Source organism: Rhinopithecus bieti, unplaced genomic scaffold (assembly GCF_001698545.2).
Source record: "Rhinopithecus bieti isolate Rb0 unplaced genomic scaffold, ASM169854v2 scaffold_50350, whole genome shotgun sequence".
Classification (NCBI taxonomy): domain Eukaryota; kingdom Metazoa; phylum Chordata; class Mammalia; order Primates; family Cercopithecidae; genus Rhinopithecus; species Rhinopithecus bieti.
Window position 1 is genome coordinate 217,443 of NW_016820258.1, and position 20,554 is coordinate 237,996.

At 38.7% G+C, this 20,554-nt stretch overlaps 1 protein-coding gene and 1 long non-coding RNA gene across 2 annotated transcripts in view; one reads left to right on the forward strand and one right to left on the reverse strand.

Moving 5' to 3' along the window:
• COL9A1 (collagen type IX alpha 1 chain) overlaps window positions 1–20,554 on the forward strand; it is a 151,058-nt gene that overhangs the window by 61,810 nt on the left and 68,694 nt on the right. Inside the window, 6 exon segments of the mRNA XM_017859764.1 lie at window positions 772–845; window positions 2,369–2,446; window positions 2,584–2,716; window positions 8,489–8,885; window positions 19,130–19,213; window positions 20,032–20,052. Coding sequence (XP_017715253.1) covers window positions 772–845; window positions 2,369–2,446; window positions 2,584–2,716; window positions 8,489–8,885; window positions 19,130–19,213; window positions 20,032–20,052 — 787 coding nt within the window.
• Window positions 7,091–17,336, reverse strand: LOC108520398 (uncharacterized). The gene is made up of 3 exons (XR_001882903.1): window positions 17,256–17,336; window positions 8,469–8,598; window positions 7,091–7,353 (listed from the first exon to the last, which is right to left on the reverse strand). It is a non-coding gene; the product is annotated as an uncharacterized LOC108520398 (long non-coding RNA).

A 20,554-nucleotide genomic window follows, 5' to 3' on the forward strand; every position in this document is an offset into this window, starting at 1 on the left:
CTGTATTTTTGTAGCAGTGGTAGGATGAGAGTAGGTGAGCCACAAGGTGAGAGACAGAAAGAGAGACTGATGAGAGAGTAAGACAAGAGAGCAAGCATGAGAAACCAAAGACGCAAAAAAAAGACAGAGGAAGTGAGAGAAAGTGATAGTCACAGAAAAGGAGAGAAAGGAAATCAAAGATGAAAGAAACCAGAGACAAAGAAATAGGTACCAAAACAATGAGACAGGTAAATATCAAGAAAGTGAGATCAATAAAACAACAGGGACAGTGGGGGCTGGAAACGTGAGTTCCTTACATCTCTCAGTAGGCTTTCAAAGTACAAATGAAGGCCAGGCGCGGTGGCTCACGCCTGTAATCCCAGCACTTTGGGAGGCCGAAGTGGGCGAATCACGAGTCAGAGTTCAAGACCAGACTGACCACCATGGTGAAACCCTGTCTCTACTAAAAATAGAAAAAGTAGCTGGGCGTGGTGGCACATGCCTGTAATCCCAGTTACTCAGGTGGCTGAAGCAGGAGAATCGCTTGAACCCGGGAGTTGGAGGTTGCAGTGAGCCAAGATTGCTCCGTGGCACTCCAGTGTGGGGGACAGAGTGAGACTCCATCTAAAAAAAAAAAAAAAAAAAAAAAAACAGAAAAAGAAATGAAAAAAAATAAACTATACTGAGATTTGATCACCTTATATTAGTTAGGTTTACCAGGTTTGAAAATATGAAAGTAGTTTCCGTCTGCAGGGACTCCTGTTTGAGTCACTTTTCTTCTCTCTTCTTCAGGAAAATTCCAGTTTTCTTCTTTGTGTGCAGTTTCCTGGAACCCTGGGCATCTGCAGCTGTCAAGCGTCGCCCCAGTAAGGGCCATAGTTCCTAGACTTTCAAAGATTACTTATTCCCAGAAATGATCAGGCAGGGTTGTGGCTGACTGAAGACTGAGTGAGGCATCGGTGGTCCTTCACACCCTCACTCTTCAATCCACCTTTGGGGTATGGGGATACACTACTGGCTGGTTTTCCATGGTCAATGCTGGGTATGGAAAGTAAGTCCTGCCAGTAATCACAGTTGGCAGGAAGGCTAATCTGTGTGCTGCAGTGCCTAGTGCAGTGCCTAGGACAGATGGTGATTGGTTAATGTTGAGTGAATACATGGATGAATAAATAAATAGATTGATGGATGGATGGACCTCAACAATTTGGGGTGAGGACAGTATAAAGAGCATGTTTGATGTACCATGATGGTTAGGCCCATGCTTTTTGTATTTTTATTTTTATTTTTTTGGGATAAAGTCTCACTCTGTCACCTAGGCTGGAATGCAGTGACATGATCTCGGCTCACTGCAACCTCTGCCTCCCAGGTTCAAGTGATTCTTCTACCTCAGCCTCCCGAGTAGCTGGGACTGCCGGCATGTGCCACCACGCCTGGCTAATTTTTTATATTTTTAGTAGAGACGGGCTTTCACCATGTTGGTCAGGCTGGTCTTGAACTTCGGACCTCAGGTGATCCGCCTGCCTCAGCCTCCCAAAGTGCTAGGATTACAGGCATGAGCCATGGCACCAGGCCCATGCTTTGCAAGTGAATAATACTTTTTCTGAAGTCTAGAGCGTCTCTGTTGTCAGACGAATCTTAGCAAGGCACTGAGGTTGGATATTTACAAGAAGCCTTCCATGGTGGTGAAAAACTCTCTTCCCTTGACCTTCCATTTGTGTAAGGAGAACACAATTTCCGTTCTATGATTTCTTATCAAATTGAGGATTTAATCCTTCTCATGATTATTTTCTTCTTCTTTTTACTCTTCCCAGTTCTAAGACGTTATGAGTAATTTAGTAGGGACCTTTATTTGATCTCTTAGAATGAATTTATGAAATCAAATGCATCCTCTGTATTTTATTTAGGATTAGTGAATCTCAAGACTTCCCCAGGCCCCTATATCTGACAAAGATTCCTAAGAACTCTACTCTCCAGAAGCCCCTCTGAACTGGACCAAGATTGGCTCTGGAATCTCATTGGAATCCTAATATTTGTGGTGTTTAAGGAATATTTTCTAGCCCAAACCACCAGAAATTTTCCAAACAGACTTCTGACCCTGTGCCATTCTGGACACCATTCAGCTTTGGTTTCAAAAGGAACAAATGCCTAACCTCTCCAAAATGAACATTTTCCAGCACAGGTTACTAGAGAAACTTTGTGCCTTGCATCCAGTCCTTCCAGGATGAGTTGCAGGTGGATGGATTATAATCATAGATGCGTGGAGGTAAAGCCAAACATGCTACCTCTAAGCAAGCTGGTATAATATTGAATTTTAAATATTTATTATTATTGATACATCCTGAAATCTTTAGAGTGGATGAAGTAGAATGACATGCTATCTCTTTTGCAGGATTCCCTGCCAATTCCAATTCTAATGGTGAAAATGAACTCTGTCCTAAGATCAGGATTGGCCAAGATGACTTACCAGGTGAGTAGCAATGTAGCCTATTGAAAATGCATGCTTTCTATAAACCTGATATATATATTTTTTTATTTGGGAAAGTTATGGAAAGGAATAAAACCAATCTCATTTTAGACTTTTCATTTTGTATTCCCATTCTATAGGGTTTGATCTGATCTCTCAGTTCCAGGTAGATAAAGCAGCATCTAGAAGAGCTATCCAGAGAGTAGTGGGATCAGCTACATTGCAGGTGGCTTACAAGTTGGGAAATAATGTAGACTTCAGGATTCCAACTAGGTAATCTATCAAAAATATTTTAATCTAATTATCTGACTCAAATGCATTAAAATGGATAACTATCCAATGTTAGGGTTTTCTTATGATCAATGTTTCTTGGATTATAATCGTATTTAAAGATGAAGAAATTTATTTACCTGCCTGTCTTCAGTGCCTGAATACTGCATTTCATGTTTTCAGTATGTAATTTACTTTCCATTCCAGGAAAAAGCATCACTGAGACTATTATACATTGATTCAGGACATGTTCTTATTACCTTGCTTTCTGTTTTTCTATAATTTGTCTGGTTTTGACTGAAAGGACCCTCTGTGAAAAGTGCCAGAGGGTAAGCATAAATTTAACTAGGAGCCACAGAGTGGTTAAAAGACTCACAATGGTGCTGTTCAAGTGTCCTGGTGCTGAAATAGAGCCACATGTCCACTGCTTGGCTCCTGGCAGACATCAAACCAAAGCAAAACTAAAATAATTATAATAGAAACAATGATAGTAATATTAACAACATCAAATCCTGCACTTCACTGATTTCTTTCTCTGGAACTAAGCCTTTTGCTCTTTATTTATAACTGAGGTACTTTAGTGCATAAGTGTTGAGTCCTGTCATCATTGTGAATGAATCTCAGCAATTTAGTTTTGATATCACCTAAATACCTTATTTATGATTATGATAATTATTATATGCTTTAGCACAATGTAAAAAAGCTAGAATTAAGATTCCTTTAGTAGATAAATGAGACAATTAGGACTTCGATAGAAATTAAGGTGTAAAGGAAAGTAATGATTAATTAGAACAATAAAATAATATAGAAACTCAATGTATATAAAAAATTTTGAACAAATTAGAACAATCTGATATAATAGTACCAGATTACAGCTAGAAATTCATGTTTTGAACATACTGTATATTATTGCATAATACAATAATAGTACATTATATGAGCTCTTTCTATAAATTTACTAATTAACAATAATCTCATTCTCGTCACAATCCTGTGATATAGGGGCATTATCAACCTTTTTTTTCTTAAATCAGGGATCCCCAAAAGTTTAATTTACTTGCATAAGGTGAGTGGGTTGGAACATGCTGGAAGGACTGAATCCCAGGCAGAATGGTTGCAAAGGTTGTACTTCTAACCACTACTCCATACTGACTCTGGAAAACCATTCACATCTGGAAAGATTAAGAACATGATAACAGTGACACTCACTGTTTTTTTCCTCATAATTGCTTTTCATGTATGGAAGTGCCAGTTGTGCTGCTAAATAAGCTTTAAAAATTCAGTTTTTTCTTTCTTAAATAATTAAGCAAAACATGAGGTCCTCAGTGCTGACCTGATTTTCTCTTCTAAGTTTTGAGGTACTGTCATTAAATCTTAAGTTCAGAGACTGATCAATGTGCTGCCACGTGGCTTCCTTACCTCCTGCTCAACTTCATTGTTGCTTTTCTCGAAATGCCTAGAGCTATCACTAAATAGTGTACCCAGGCTATATCTAATGCCTCACATTTGCTACCCTTGACTCCCTGCTCCCATAAAGACTGAAAAATCTTGTTTTACTGTCAAGCCTTATTACAAGATAAGGAAAGAAGGAGGAAGAAATTAGGAAAAGAAAGTAGAGAATAAAAAGAGAAGAAGGAAAGTTAGAGGACTGAGACATGTGGAATTCCAAGTAAAGTACTTAGACTATCTTTACTTCAGTTCCCTCAGTTTAAAATTAGGAATAATAACTATGTCATAAGGTTGCTATGCAGAGTAGGTGTTCATAACTGGGGAGTGCTTGAAGAACCCAATCCACACTGGTATTGGGTAAGTGTTTATTTTTAGTGGTGAAGAGCACTAGAAGGAGAGAATGCATGGATATGAAAGTCTTTTCTCCTTAGAGGATCCTTTCTTTACAATCTGCCCTCCAAGTCCTGCTAATTCAAAAGCCAGGTGACAAGGAAACTAGGGATGGGAATTGCTCTCGGCCATGCAGGATGTAGACAATGTTGGTATAAAGGGACTTTCTGTGCTGGAGAACATAGGCTCCCAAACACCCAAACAGTGAAAGAAACTATTAGCAGGATCTTTGTAGGAGGAAGACTTAAGAGACACATACTTTTTTGTTGTTGTTGTTGTTGTTGTTGTTGTTGCTTTTTATTCCTTATTTTAGGCATAATAGTTTTACACTCTCAACTCCCACTAACAAACATGTTATGTTTATTTTCCTTAAAAACACAGTCTTGGCCGGGCGCGGTGGCTCAAGCCTGTAATCCCAGCACTTTGGGAGGCCGAGAGGGGCGGATCATGAGGTCAGGAGATCGAGACCATCCTGGCTAACACAGTGAAACCCCGTCTCTACAAAAAAATACAAAAAACTAGCCGGGCGAGGTGGCGGGCGCCTGTGGTCCCAGCTACTCGGGAGGCTGAGGCAGGAGAATGGCGTAAACCCGGGAGGCAGAGCTTGCAGTGAGCTGAGATCCGGCCACTGCACTCCAGCCTGGGCGACAGAGCGAGACTCCGTCTCAAAAAAACAAACAAACAACAACAACAACAAAAACACAGTCTTTTCTTGGGTTAAGGTCATAAATAAATGTTTCAAGGTCCAAAGACTATTTAATCTTTCATTCAAACCCTTATGATTCTTTATTTAAGGTACTCTTTGAAGGCTGTAATACAATGAAATAAATCATTTATAGGTACAGCTTATTTTAAATTATGCATGCTGTCAAGTTTACTTACTGATGTGCATAGCATATTTGCAAGAACAGAATTTCAGGTATTCCAAGAAAAGACAATGGGACTGACTGTTCCATAAATTAAACTTGTGAGACTTTTAAGTGGTCTTAGGTATATACAAATACATATGTGTTTTATTAGTATAAATACCAAAATGAATTTTCTCTTCTTACCATATTGACATGCTATACTATCCTAGTTTAAAAGATCAGCGATCAATAACAGGATAATCTAGATTATTTCTACACATATTCACACACATATATTATCTGCATATATACGGAGAGAAAGAGACAGATACCATTAGTTTAACAACGTATCTATAAATGAGGTATTCATTTAGCCATCTCAAACCTACCCTCCATCATTTTAAATTAATTATTTTCTTTTTTTAGTTTTTGGCATTACATACACCAAGTCAGAGATACATTAAGACATTATGTCCTTTCCTACCTTTAACATAATCTCTTCATTGAGTGGGAAAGATTGAATGAAACACAAATTGGGAGAACTCCCTCAGTTAACCCCAGGATGTATTTTCACAAGAGCCACCTAAACACATTACTGGGATTTCCAGAATTGAAACAAAATAGATTTTTTAAGGGAACTGATTATATTCTACAGTTTTGTTCGGTATATCTGTAGACAGATATATAGATAACACAGATTAGGTTATTTTTGAAGCCTGGAAAAATAATGCTTAAGGAAGAGAAGAAGAAGCATTAGATTTTATTGTCCTTTTAAAAAACCTCATGCTTCAACAATAACTATCTTGGACAAAAATAAGAAAATAAATTATTTAAGCATCTGGTTAAATCCCAATCATTAATTAAAAATAATAACCAAAATAATCTATTTATAATTTAAATGGACACTTGCCCAATTTCACAATTGAGTAAAACTTGAAAACTATCTCCCAGCTCCAAATTTATTGAGGTAAGTTAGGTAAGATGTACAAACTTTCATAAGGTTTTATAATTATACAATACTCAGTGCATTTTATTGTGAATAGTGAATCTTAGCTTCTTTTCTAGAGGTTATTCTGGAATAGATATAATTCCGAAAGATATAAAGTCAAAGAAAATGTGACAAACTGATAGAGAAACAGGAAATACATTAAAAACAAATATCTGGAGTGATGTAGTAGACAGTTTCATATAGGGAAAAAAGTCAGTAAATGGTTCTCGTATAATTTTTTCTTTAGCTCCATATTGCATATTTTAAAATGTACACTTGATGGATATAAAACATAGGCAGTGAACTGAAAACTTTGCAATATGAATAATACACATCACCAGTGAAAAAAATGTGTATGGATAAAATAATTCATCCCGCACCCTAAATACAAACCAGTCATATTACAAAGTAATGGTTAAAAAAATACTTTTATGATGAAAGAGTATTCAGATGAAAAGTTTAACCTTTTTGTTATCTTTAGAAAACTAACAAAGTGATAAAATTTGTTGAGATAGATGACCCATTTTATTGAAGGCTTATAAAAATACTTGCATAGAAAGAAATTGATTTGTTTATGTTGTTATAAGACATAATAAAGTTTTATAATTAAAATCATAGTAAAGATAGAAGATCTTAGCAAGTTAAAGAGAGCTACATAACAAGAATTTGACTTGAAGGAAAGTTATTTGGGATTCTGGGTCTTGGTCCATAACTGTTCTCAAAATATAAAATTTTATTGTTTAGCACAGAAAATTCATTAGCATTTAGTTTGCCTAACATTTCTTCTTTGCTTAGGAATTTTCTATGCTTAGAAGGAGAAATGTAAAAAGACATAATGTTCAAGTCCTTGAAAGATGATGCTTACATTTAACATGCTGATTTTTACAGTTCAGTCTTCAGCTTTTAGCAGCTTGGCTTCAGCAGAAGAATATCCAGGTAGCTGGTGCAGGTCCAGACCACAGTCTCTGTATAGGGTAGAGATGCCTCAGGGACACTACTGGTTTTATTCTACCATTTAAAGCAGTAAAGGAGTTAGCAATGATACAGACTTAGTTGGCAGATTAAGGAACAACTGGGCCGGACGCAGTGGCTCACACTTGTAATCCCAGCACTTTGGGAGGCTGAGGCAGGCAGATCACCTGAGGTCAGGAGTTTGAGACCAGCCTGACCAACATGGTGAAACCCCATCTCTACTAAAAATACAAAAGATAAGCCAGGCATGGTGGTGGGCACCTGTAATGCTAACTAATTGGGAGGCTGAGGCAGGAGAATCGCTTGAACCTGGGAGGTGGAGTTTGCAGTGAGCTCAGATGGCGCCATTGCGCTCCAGCCTGGGCAACAAAGTAAGACTCCATCTTAAAAAAACAAAACAAAACAAAACAAAAACAACAATTGAGTTGTAGTAGAGAAGTAAGAATTGGTTACTTTTCCCTTGTCACATATCCAGTGTGACAAACTGCTACTTTAACATCATAATTTGAACTCCCTAAAAAAAGACAAACATCCTCAGTGTGAAGATGCTCCTGAAGTCCTCAGTTACTGATTCTCAAAATACTTATATGGGTCTGGGATATAATTGTGGAGTGAATACCCAAGCAATTATGGAAATAAATAATCTTAACATGTTACTTTAAAATAAAAAAAAATTAGAAGCTGCTAGCTGCTTTAATTAAATCGTTTCATAAGCTAGTACTGCTGATTTACATTCCTAATGATCTCCTCTCTCACTTGTGAATGAAATGTTGCCAAGAACTTTGCAAGAATGTATTTTTTGGCTGAGATGAAATTGGTGAACAGTAGCTCTTTGGGTAGTATAAATAGTAATATTGTTGGGATTATGTGGCATTGGGAACCTTCCTTAGCCATGAGGGAGAGTGTTTTCAAAATGCGTATTTTAAGATGGACCATGAATGCACACGAACCATTGAACTTCTGTAAAGGTCTTTATGAACAGTCATGAAAGAACAAACCGTACATAGTTTTTTACACTGCAGCCTTTTGGTAGGTCTGGCATCTAAAATAGCCTCAAAAGGGAATATGGTAAATACATATGGGTACAGGAAACAAGATTCATATTTACCATTTAAAAATTTTACTCAGGAATTTATATCCCAGTGGACTGCCTGAAGAATACTCCTTCTTGACGACGTTTCGAATGACTGGAAGCACACTCAAAAAGAACTGGAACATTTGGCAGATTCAGGATTCCTCTGGGAAGGAACAAGTTGGCATAAAGATTAATGGCCAAACACAATCTGTTGCATTTTCATACAAGGGACTGGATGGAAGTCTCCAAACAGCAGCTTTTTCGAATTTGCCCTCCTTGTTTGATTCCCAGTGGCATAAGATCATGATTGGCGTGGAGAGGAGTAGTGCTACTCTTTTTGTTGACTGCAACAGGATTGAATCTTTACCTATAAAGCCAAGAGGCCCAATTGACACCGATGGCTTTGCCGTGCTGGGAAAACTTGCAGATAATCCTCAAGTTTCTGTTCCAGTAAGTATAAAACCACACACTATGGCAGATTAAAGCAAAACTAGATTGGTAAAAATGAATATCTCAAGCATCTTTGATAATCAGCTGAGTGTAGCCTGTCCTGGATGGAATTTGGAATCAGAGGAAGTTAGGTAGATAGCTTCTGGTCTCGGGGAGCTTAAAGCTGGAAAGTGTTACATGCCCACCTAGCGTACCCAGAGTCTTTCTGAGGCAACTTAGAAAGAAAGCCATACGAATGTGGCATATATTGTGTACACATAACTAATGAGAATCTTCAAAGTAAAGTTGAGCTGGGTGACAGATTCAGTTAGTCAAGAATCCTATGCTTCTTGGAAGCAATGAACTTTGAAAGGATTTGGATTGGCAAAAAGGGAGGAGAAAGTACATTCTAGCTGAGGGAAACACCATTAAGGGAAAAAGAGAATAAGTAGACCACATTCAAAGGCCTAGGGACTCACTGATTTGGATGATATATATATATGAAAAAGTGTGTGTGTGTGTGTGTGTGTGTGAGAGAGAGAGAGAGAGGGAGAGAGAGCGAGAGAGGAGGGTGAGATACTATCTTCAGAGTGGTGAGAGATGAGGGTAGAAAGCCGTAAGATGTCTGGTCAACAAGAATGAAAGTTATATAGATGCATGACATGGATTTATTTAGAAGTAGGTCTTGCATGATGTGTGGTAGAAGTGAAATATTTTAGAGCTCTGTTCATGATTTTGCTGCAGAGATCCCCAGATATAAATGTAAGGAATTATATGTTGACACAATAATTGTGCCAACTAGTACCAGATAGTTCTATCATTTTGAATTGTTATACTTTAACTGAGCAATGCTTTAAAAGGATGTTTTATAATATTATGATAGGAATTTAGAAAATGTATCTTAGAGGACAAGTGTTCTTTTGAAGGAAACAAAGGAATTTAGAGCTCAATACATAAACCATTGATGCCAACCTCTCTTTCTCTCATACTAGCATGGAGCTGTTAAATTCTAGTCACAAAACCCATATCATGGAGTGTAGCAGGGTGATACGATGATTTCAAATTGTTTCTGTGCACGTCTCCAAAGAATAAAAGGTTATCAGGGATCTCAGTAATGGAATTGTTCAAATAACTTGTTTTCAAGGGAAGAATTGTGATTAGTGTGAAGGGTGGTGTGAAATTTCTATATTCTGTGATGGACAGGAAGCAATTTGTAACTGCCATATTACTTCTCTGGCTTGTAGACTCTTGAGAAAGTATTTCTTCATTTAATGAGTTATCACACCTCAAGTGGCTGGGTTAGAAAGCCGATTGGACTACTGTTGTGCCATCTTGAGATTCTGTGCAGCAAGATCTTTGCAATGACACTGGAAAGGTTCTCAGACAACACTGAATTTCTGCAAGTAGCTGTTCATTTCCGGGCCATGGGTGAAGGGGAAGATACTTAAGTTACCTCCTCACTATTACAAACATCAGTCAAGTATTTTAAACATTTATTTATTTATTCATGGGATTAAAGAAACTTAAGTCTTTATAACACTAAATTCTGTGAGCTAAGATGCTATTAAATTGTCTTATTGCCAGAGCAGTAAACTGAAGTCTCACTATTACTTCATTATCCTATAGCCTTGCCAATAATGTCAGAGCTGATTGTAGATTTTTCTGCCAACTCTATTCGCTCATCACAGTGGAGACCAGTTAGTACCAATTACTTTCTATTTTATTCTACCACATGCAGGAGTGCAACCAGAAACCTGGCAGCTGGCTTTACATTGAGCTTCTGGTCCACCAAGAAGCTTTTCTAAATCAGTATACCATAGCCAATGTTAAAAAATACTTGAAATAGGCATATACAAGTATCTTCCTTCAGACTGAATTCTGACTCCCTTATCAGGAAACACAAAAAAGACTTGAGCCTAACAGCCCATTAACATTCCATACTGGCTGATGATGGCGGAAGTGTGACAGTGACAATGGCAGCTAAACTGGATCAACGTTATAAGCCGAAACAATCCTGTCCACATTTAACAACTGGAAGTGATAACGTGAAGCTCAAACTTCTCACCAAAATGTATTTCTCAAACTTCATTTTATATAAGATAAAGAATTAGAACGCTATGTAAGAAAAGCCAACTTACACTTTTTTAAAACATCATCTTAATATGCTTAATATACCAATTCAAGTTTTCGAAATGCTTTTATTCCCATTAACTTATTTGATTCTTGCAACAACCTTGTAAGATAGAAAGTACAGATAGCATTATCTCCATTTCTCAGCTGAGGAAGTGAACTCACACAGATCTGTTAACTTGTAAGAAATAGTGTTAGGCACAATATTTCTAATCTACCTTATCTTCTGCTATGCCAACTAGCTTTCCTTTGGGATAAAGAAAAATGCATGCAACCACATACTTTTCCTTATAAAGAATCTCATTATTCTTACTTTGAAAGGCATTTGTGATTTGCCTTTAGAATTTACTTTGCAGGAAAACCAAATAAATTTTTAAAAAGTGGGAAATTTGTACAGTATAAAACATGTCCTCAGACTTTAATCCAACTTGCTTATTTACATAGTAAACTTTCATTGAGTGTGTAAATATTGGGTATACAAAGAGAATTAAATCACAGACTTTTTCTTCAGTCTATTGAGAATAAGGAGTTGAGACAAGTAAAGGATCATCACAATACAGCATGGTAAGTACCATGATAGTGGCCAGTGCTGCATGCCAAGAAACACACAGAAAAAAATCTCCTCACTCAGATAAGAGCAGGGAGGCATGACAGTGGGGGCCAGGGATGTTTCCTAAGGGATTTGATGTCTGAAAGGAGTCCTGGTGATGAAAACATCATCCAGGAGAAGACAAGGTACAATGCCCCAGACAGACGGACACTCGTTTGGAAATTCCCACGTGTATCAGTTCTTCCGTTTTCAAGGTTTGTTAGTGTTCCCACATTGTTCCTTATTTTTCAAAACTGAAGGTAGTCAAACACTCATAGAAGCCCACAGACAAAGCCTGTGTGTCCACGAGTTGTCCTTAGCCCCTTGTTTTAATTTTATGGCCTATTTTCTTAGACTTCTCACCAATTTGGTTGAAATCTGAAGTTGCTGACAATTGCTGAAGATGAACAATGACTACCTGTCCCTTAGAGGAGTTAGAGAGTGATGGGTAGTGGTATGTACATATTCTGAGAGGTAGAAGAACTGTACTGATAGGTCACCATTCTCTCAACTTGGAGACACAAATATTCAATATTACTGTGTTCGAAATTTTAAATTAAAATGAAATAGCACAAAAATACCATAAAACAATAAGAAAAGTGTAGTTTTACATTTTCCTTTATGGAATTGAATTCATTCTAGTCTTTGACACTCTACATTAATTGAATAATTTTTTTCAGAGTCAACCCTTGCTTTTCTTTAGTAAGTAAATCAAAAGCAAAATATTCCTTCTAAAGGGATTATCAGATGTCAAAAAGTAGCCCTAGGAACTTCATAATAAAAAATGCAATTGAAAACAACATTTGATAGATCACTGATGCTAAAAGAGTCACTTATATGGTACTTGTTTGCTATTTTCCCCTGCCTATCCTATCTTTTGTCCCCTTCTTTTCTAAGTTGAAAAAGAAAGCCAATTTCAAAAGGTTTTCATAAGCTTGTGATATAGCTGTTCACGTAGTCTACATCTCAAACATCTTCTCATCATTCATGGTTATTTAGTGGGCTCAGAGCATTTTATATTTTTTCCAAATGCACTGCTGTAATACATTATTAGTTTGATTTTAAAACAATAAATCCCATATATTTTATTCTCCTTTGTGCCAATATTTTAGGATGGTGCCATTTATCCCACTGCAAAGCTTGGTTTCCTGGCAACCTACCATAAAAACATGTTATTTTATGACAGGTTCTTTATTGTTTGTTGTCAGCATGATAGCCTAGGAGAATTATTTGGTACAGCTCTATTAGAAAACAAAGTTGGCCTTTCTCCCTTTTCAGAGATATATGCTGGGAGTCTGGGCTTGTTTGAGGGAGGATAAAAGTTTATGTGGCTTAACAAACATATGGCTCAAACCATTTTTTTTTTTACCTGTGCATATTCCAAAGAAGCCAACATGGTATGTGATTAATTGGACAGACTTACTGCTTTAAAAAGTATATTATCAAATGTGTGGCTCTGTGTTTATTTTCACTAGATTCAGAGGAGAGCTGGCAAAACTGTTGTTGGAAAAGCTATATGTACTTTTCTCCATCCACAGAATTGAATCACACTAACTTCCACATGTAAAAACAATATAAGTTTCATGAATTATAACATGGGAAAAATAAATTGTGAGGTTGTGATTAATATTATTTCTGATATTTGAGAAATACTATTGGAAAGTTGTGTTTTTAGTAATTTAGGAAATGCATACTATCTGTTATGCATGAAACTATTAAGTTTGCTTATTAAGTTGTTTTTGACAAGTACATCTTTTACAAATACTCTTTCAGTTGGAAGTAAAATTAAATTAAAAGAAAAAATGGCAATATTTTCTATACATATCGATAGGAAATATTTTTATAAAACTTTGATTTAATTAAAACGTTTTTGAGTGCTGTCAAAACAATTTTATTTTATATTTTGGAGATGAAACTCAGCCTGCTGCATTGTAGACCATATTAACAACCTCAGCTGGGTTTTCCACTAGGTGGCAATGAAATGAGGAAACACAGAACTGGAGCTGGTGACACAGTAGAAGCCATGATTGGAAGTAGGGGCTATGGATAGCTAGAATAAAAACTGAATAATGATCAAACTTGCTTTTAACAGAAAACTAAAAACACTGGATTTTTTTATTGACCTCAACTGTGCCCATAGTGTTGCAATAAAAAAAATCAGTGTGCTATTAGTTTTTTTATTTCTATAAAAAATGTACATGGGCTAAGACCATAAAGAAATCTTTGTTCATGTTAATCTCTGCTTGGTTAGTTTGTTTGGTTACAACGTGGTGTCAGTAGAATCATGGGCTTTCAGAGCTGGAGGAAACTTTGCATCTAATCCCAACCTCTCAGTTTATCATGAAGAAACTGGAACACAGACAGAGGAAGGGAACTGCCACAAATCATGATCAAACCAGAAAGGCAAATACTATCAATTGTTTCTTCACTATATTTCTTATCCATCTCTATGTACTCATTCATTAATATTCAGTAACTATTTATTAAACGTCTGCTAAGTTATAGGCCTTATTTTAGGTGGTGGTGAAAGCAGACGAAATTAATGTTCCAATGTCGCTTACATTCTGGGGAGAGAAGACAGACACTATAAATACATGAGTATATGTAGAGTATGCCAGGTGGTCATAAATGCTATGGGGAAAAATGAAGCAGGATATTGGAGTGCCTTGAGTGAAGGGCCTCATTGAGAGGAAAATATTTTGGCAGAAACCTGAAGGAGTTGAGAGAATTAACATCTAGATATCTGGGGGAGGAGGATTCCAGGAAAAGAGAACAGTGAGTGGAAAAGGGTCTGGTATAGGTGTGTGATGTCTGAGAACTCCCTGGCAGCCATTGTGGCTGGAATGAGACTGAGAAAGGAGGTATTGAGGCTGGAGAGGTAACATAATGGAGATGTGGTTGAGAAATTGTGTTAGTCCTTTGGCTTTCACACTGTGTGAGATGGGTGGCTACCAGCTGGTTTTGAATAGATAAGCAACATGTTCTCATCTTTTAAAAGGATCTCCTTGGCTGCTAGTTTGATAATATATTGTAGGAGAAGGGAGAGAAGGACATAAGTGTGTAGGAGCAAGGGCTACTTAAGAGCCACTGCAATAATTCAGGCAGAGACAGCCTTGGTTTAGACCAGGGTGGTAGAGGTGGAGGTGATGCAAAGTGATACAAACCTAACATATTTTGAAGTAAAGAAAACAGGATTTGGGGTATGAGAGAAAAAGAGGAATCAAGGAAGACACCAATACTTTTGGCATGAGTAATTGGAAGTATAGACGTGCCATTTACTGTCATGAGAAAGGCTGTGGGAAGAGCAGGTGTCAGGGAGAATATCAGGAGTCAGTTTGGATATTGGAGTTAGTTTGATCATTACTAGACATCTAGATGAAGTTGGTAAGTAGGCAGATGTGTGTTTGCAAAGTTCAACACATAGGTTCATCTGGGAATAGAACTCTGGGAATTGTCAACATACATACGGTATTGAAAGTCAGGAAATCACCAAGAGACAAGTATAATAGAGAAGTCCAAGAACTGAGTCCTGAAATATCTCTAAATGAAAACATTTAGAGATTGCTGAGATGAGGGACATTTGTCAAAAGAGAGTAAGAAGGAGCAATCAGTAATATAGGAGAGGACCAGGAGATTGTGGTGCCCTGAAAGTCAAGGGAAAATAGTATTTCAAAAAGGATAGAATAAGAAACTGACTCATATGCTGTAGATAGGTCAAATAGTTGACCATTGGATTTAGAAATCAAAGAGAGTGATCTTGAGAAAAGACCCATTGGAGTGTTGGGAGTGAAAGCCCAACTGGAATGGATTCAAGAGAAAATGAGAAGAATTGGAGGCAATAGTTACAGACATCTCTTTTGAATTTTGCATAAAGAGGAACTGAGGATGGCAGCTGAAGGGGTATGTAAAATATGGGGAGGATTTTTTTTTTTAATCTGACAGATAACTCAGGATGCCTCATCATAGCTCAGAGTGTAACACTTCTTGTTGCTTTACTGCAGTAGCCTCCTTCTGCCTCAAAGGATTAGGCATTGATGACCAAATGAATTTCCTCAAAACGCCCTTCTAAATCAAGGAAGCTCTCCCTATCCCTATCTTTTGCAAAAAAAAAAAAAAAAAAAAAAAAAATCTTTTAATGACAATTTAATAATAATCTACCAAATAATATTTAAATTCCTTAGCCCTGAAGTCAAGGTGAAAAAAAAATCTGATGTCTACTCTACCCCAGCAAATTTGGTCTCTTCTCTATATACCACTTCCTACCCTTGGGACTTGTTGTAACCCCTCTGTATAAACCCCGATCTTTACCCTCCATGTTTCTGCTTATAATAACAGAAGTGGGGCTTCAGGGCCCCCCTCATATATGTGCATGCGCATATATGTACATGTTATATGATCCCTTCATTGATGACCTGAGCCAGAAAAATACTTCTGTCATCTCCACTGCTATAGTATTTATCATCAAAACATTTTATGCTTAGATACTGCCTTACATGCTAGACAGTTTTGTGTCTTTCATGGTGTCTATCCCAAAGCACATGAATGTGTTATATGAAAATATGTTGAATAAATAAATAAGCATGCCTCAGGTCTGCTAACTCCAAGTCTACTGCTTTCTCCTTTCATGTTTCTGCTGTAGTCTTTGGTATGATCCAGTGTTGAGTTAAATATGAGTGCTGCCTACATCCCTAGCACTATGTCTGGAACAGCATGGTTTAGTCTACATAGAATTAGGAAATTTTCTAATTTTGAGGCAGCTGAGAGCCTCCTGCTCAGTAATCAGGAAGCTTCACTTGGAGGAGGTCTTTTATGATGGTATTAACAAACATTTGGTCATAAACTGAAAGGAAAGATGAGATCTGAGAATACAAGTGTTCCTTTAAATCTTTGTTGTCACTGAAGACAAAAGCTTAATGAAACATCTGTCCTATTAAAGAGCTAGTTTTTTTTGGTGTTTTATAGTTGTAAAATTTAATCATAATTCAGTTTGCAAAAATCAAACCTTGTGCCAATCTCATTAACATTGAGCCAAGTTTCATAGTCATTAGCATTTTCTCTCAGGAGGAAAAGATAGTTGTCTGCAGTTAGTTTTTGTTTAGTTCTTATGAAGGGCTTAAATACCTTATTAATCTTTTTTAACAACCTGGCAAAATAAGTAGAAATCATTAACCGTGGTAAAAGAACAGAGAGTTGGGGCCAAAATTCCTTGCTTAAATGTGTTGTCAGCTGACCATTATTGTAACCTTGAGGATTGAATTATACCTTTACATTGTCCTATAGAAAATAATTGAATAGGCCAGATGTGGTGGCTCACACCTATAATCCCAGCACTTTGGGAGTCCACGGCGGGTGGATCAAGATGTCAAGAGATCGAGTCCATCTTGGCCAACATGGTGAATTCCTGTCTCTCCTAAAAATACAAAAATTAGCTGGGTGTGGTGGCACGCTCCTGTAGTCCCAGCTACTCAGGAGGCTGAGGCAGAAGAATTGCCTGAACTCAGGAGGTGGAGGTTGTAGTGAGCCAAGATTGCGCCACTGCACTCCAACCTGGTGACAGAGCAAGACTTCATCTTAAAAAAAAAAGAAAATAATTGAATAACATTTTATGTTGAGAAGGATGGCTTTTGCTAGGGCATTTTATGTTCTGTTTAGTAGATTTAAAACAAACTTACGTATTTATTTACTTGTATTTTTCTTGTCCTGCAAATTATAAACCCAGTGTGGAGAGGGGAATATATTTGGTTTCACTAGAATGTTTCCTTGGTGTTTGACTTCTATTGTGACATCATAAATGTTGACTAAAGGACTAAATTAGTTGTAAGCACCACTGCACTCACACCAGCCAAAAGGACTAAATTATTCAAAGAGAAGAATGATTCCAGGTACGAAAATGAGAAATGTGTGAAAATCAGCATTTTACATGTATAACGAAAGTGACTTTTACCAAGGTACTCTGCCAATCTTCCTTCAAAATAATTAGCATGCAAATTGGAATTCATATTTCATGCCAAAAAATGGTTGTTGTATAGATGATTATTAGTGCGTAGGTGGTGTTTATGTGGATGCGCAGATGTGTTCAGAAACTCTTGATCTATGTGGCACTCTGAACAAACCAGCCTGTATGCACAGATGAATTACGTTTCATTTCCTCATTATCCTGTGCCACAACTGCAGCTCGCATATTTAAACAGGTATACCAGTTTATCCAGAGAGAATTACATATTTGAGAAAACAGTTTAATGAATTACTTCACATTTGCAATAAGTAACTTTAATGAACTATCTAAACAACAGGTATAAGTTTTCTGGTTAGCCAAAACTTCCTTTTGTTAATCTTTCCCTTCCTCTGTGGATAGGAAGGAAAGACTTCATTCTTCATTGTCTCTCCAATTTTGATCTTCTGTCCAGTGATCTGAACTCTGGATGATTCCAAAACAGTGAACAAAAAGCATGTAATTTCACTCTAGATTTAGGGGCTCTAGAATCCATTTGGCAGGTGGGATGACATGGAAATCTCTACTGCATGAAAGAAAAGAAGTAATGCTTAGATTTAGGACCTGGACGGTTACCCAGACATTTGATAACATCAATGACAAAGAAATATTGATCCAATTTGAAATGCCTAGCCAGAAAGCTCCTTAATTAAGAGATGCCAGCATGGTGCATGGCTATAGGCTTCCTATGGGATATGACATTTTAATTTTTTTGCCTTGTTACCTGAGGATCTTTTCAGATTCAGACCTGGTAACACTTTCCTAGCTCGGTTTCCTGTTACCCTCTTTTTTATCCTGTAACACCTGCTAACAATGTAAGAAGTTATCAGGACACATTTGGATTTCAAGTGTCTAGAAATTTACATCTCTTCAACCAATGAATAAGATTATATAAAATTAAATATTTTAAATCTTTTTCTCCTGAGTCTTATATTTCCTTCTCACTGCCTTCATTTTCAGTCCTTAAATTTCCATTTTAAGCTGTGATCACTCCATGGAGAGTATCTTCTCCAGTGTGCAAATTTTTTCCAAGACTAGATCTTTTTTCTTCTACTTGTCCTTCTGATTGCCGCTTTTTTTTTTTTTCTGTCTGTCTTTAAGCTCCTGTCTAAAATCTTAGAGCATATATTCCCTGTAGAGTTCAATAGCCCTGGGTTTCAACCCAGACTCTGACACTTATTGGTTTGTGACTTGGACAGTTTCTGTTCTCTCTGAATCTCATTTAAATAGAATCTACTTCTTGAGATTCTCATCAGAGCAGAAATAGAAAGTCAGTGCTGGTGGTCTATTTCCAGGCTAGGGGTATGCTGAAATAATTCAAAGCTAAAGACATCTATACCTAATAATCAGAGAAACTTGTGAAAGGCTTCCAACCCATTTTCATTAGAAAACTCATATTCAAGGAAAAGCAAGAGTCCTGGTCCAGTGTGCTCAACTAGTTCTAGTTGATTTCCAATTATTTAACAATTAGACCGCAGGTACAAACTTATCTCTCTCTTGAATGACCAGCTTCAGTCATCCAGAAAACCTTACCTGTCTACTACCTTTCTCCAGTTTGAACTTCAATGGATGCTGATCCATTGTGACCCCCTGCGGCCCAGGAGAGAAACTTGCCATGAGCTGCCAGCCAGAATAACGGTGAGTCCCCTGACTACCTGCAAAGGCCACTTCTACCCAGCTCAAGCCTCTCCACCTCACCACTTTCCTATCTTGCCACCTCCCCAGCACCCCTCCTCCCCACTCCCTTTCCCTAAGAGAGCCTGTGCTTTGCTGTACTGACTAGAGAAATATTAGGGAAGCACAGGTCATACTTTCGACCTGGTGAATAGAAACCACCTGCAGCCTGGCAGGTAGAAACCACCTGCGGGTGTGTGGTTCTCCCTTTGGCGGCTTATGGACCCTCCTCCCTCACTCTCAAACATATCCAAGACCACTTGAGGTCTACTGGGCAACACTGGCATAGGCCACCCGGGAAGGCTCCGAGGACAGCAAGAAGCTGCACTGGGGTGGATGGGATGGAGGCGGAGCTGAGTGTTCAGGCCTTGCCTGTGCGGCGGCAGGGAAGGGGTTAAGGGCGACTGTTGTCATTCTATCCGTCCTCCCCTGCCCCCTAGCTCTCCTCCAATCCCAGGACCCTCTCCGGGGCGATTCATAAACAGGGGGAACGTGCGCCTCCCGGGCCTGTACACCTTGGCAACCGCTACTCCCGGGGGTGCTTTTTCTGCAGGGACGAAGTGCCACCTATGCTGGTGGCGGGTCTGGAAGCCTAGAGGGGAAGCAGGCTGCAGAGCCGGGCCAAGGGATTAGCGGAGGGCGGCGGGCATGGCCAGGACTGCGCGGGACCGCGGGGCCCTGGGGCTGCTGCTGTCAGGGCTCTGCTTGTGCGCGGCTCAAGTAAGTTGCGAGCGAGTTTGAGGGGTGCTTTTCTCACTTTCTCCCCATCTTTTCTTCTCCAGCCCAGCCAGACCACCGACGAGGTAAGTTGGGGACAGGAAGTGTTTGCATTTTTCAAGCGCACACGAGGACAGGTGGGGGCGCAGCGGTCGGGGGAGCTATGAGGAAGGCGCGGAGCATCCCCAGGGCTCTTAGACTCGCGCTTCCTCCAGCCTCGAGCACCTGCTGCGAGTCCTATCGAAGTCCAGAGCTAGATGACCCCTGGTCTAGGAAGGGGGCTCCTCCCCCACCTGGATCCTCCCCTCTGCAGGTTCTGGCGCTGAAGGTAATAGGTGACTCGAGACCGAGGTTTAATTCTTAGCCTGTTATTGCTTCTTACTTCCCCCACCTCACCCCTCCCCCGCCCCACCTCCTGGTCACTGTCAAGAGCAGGCCTTGCTGGAAAAGGCGGGAATCCAGGCAGGCTCCCTCTCCCGCTCCTCCAGCCCACGGTAGCTGCGCTAAACCCCGAGTCCTGCTAGCGGTGCAGGCGGCTCCAGGATGGAACCGGGTGGCCCTGGCTGCCATCAGCATCTCAACAGTTTC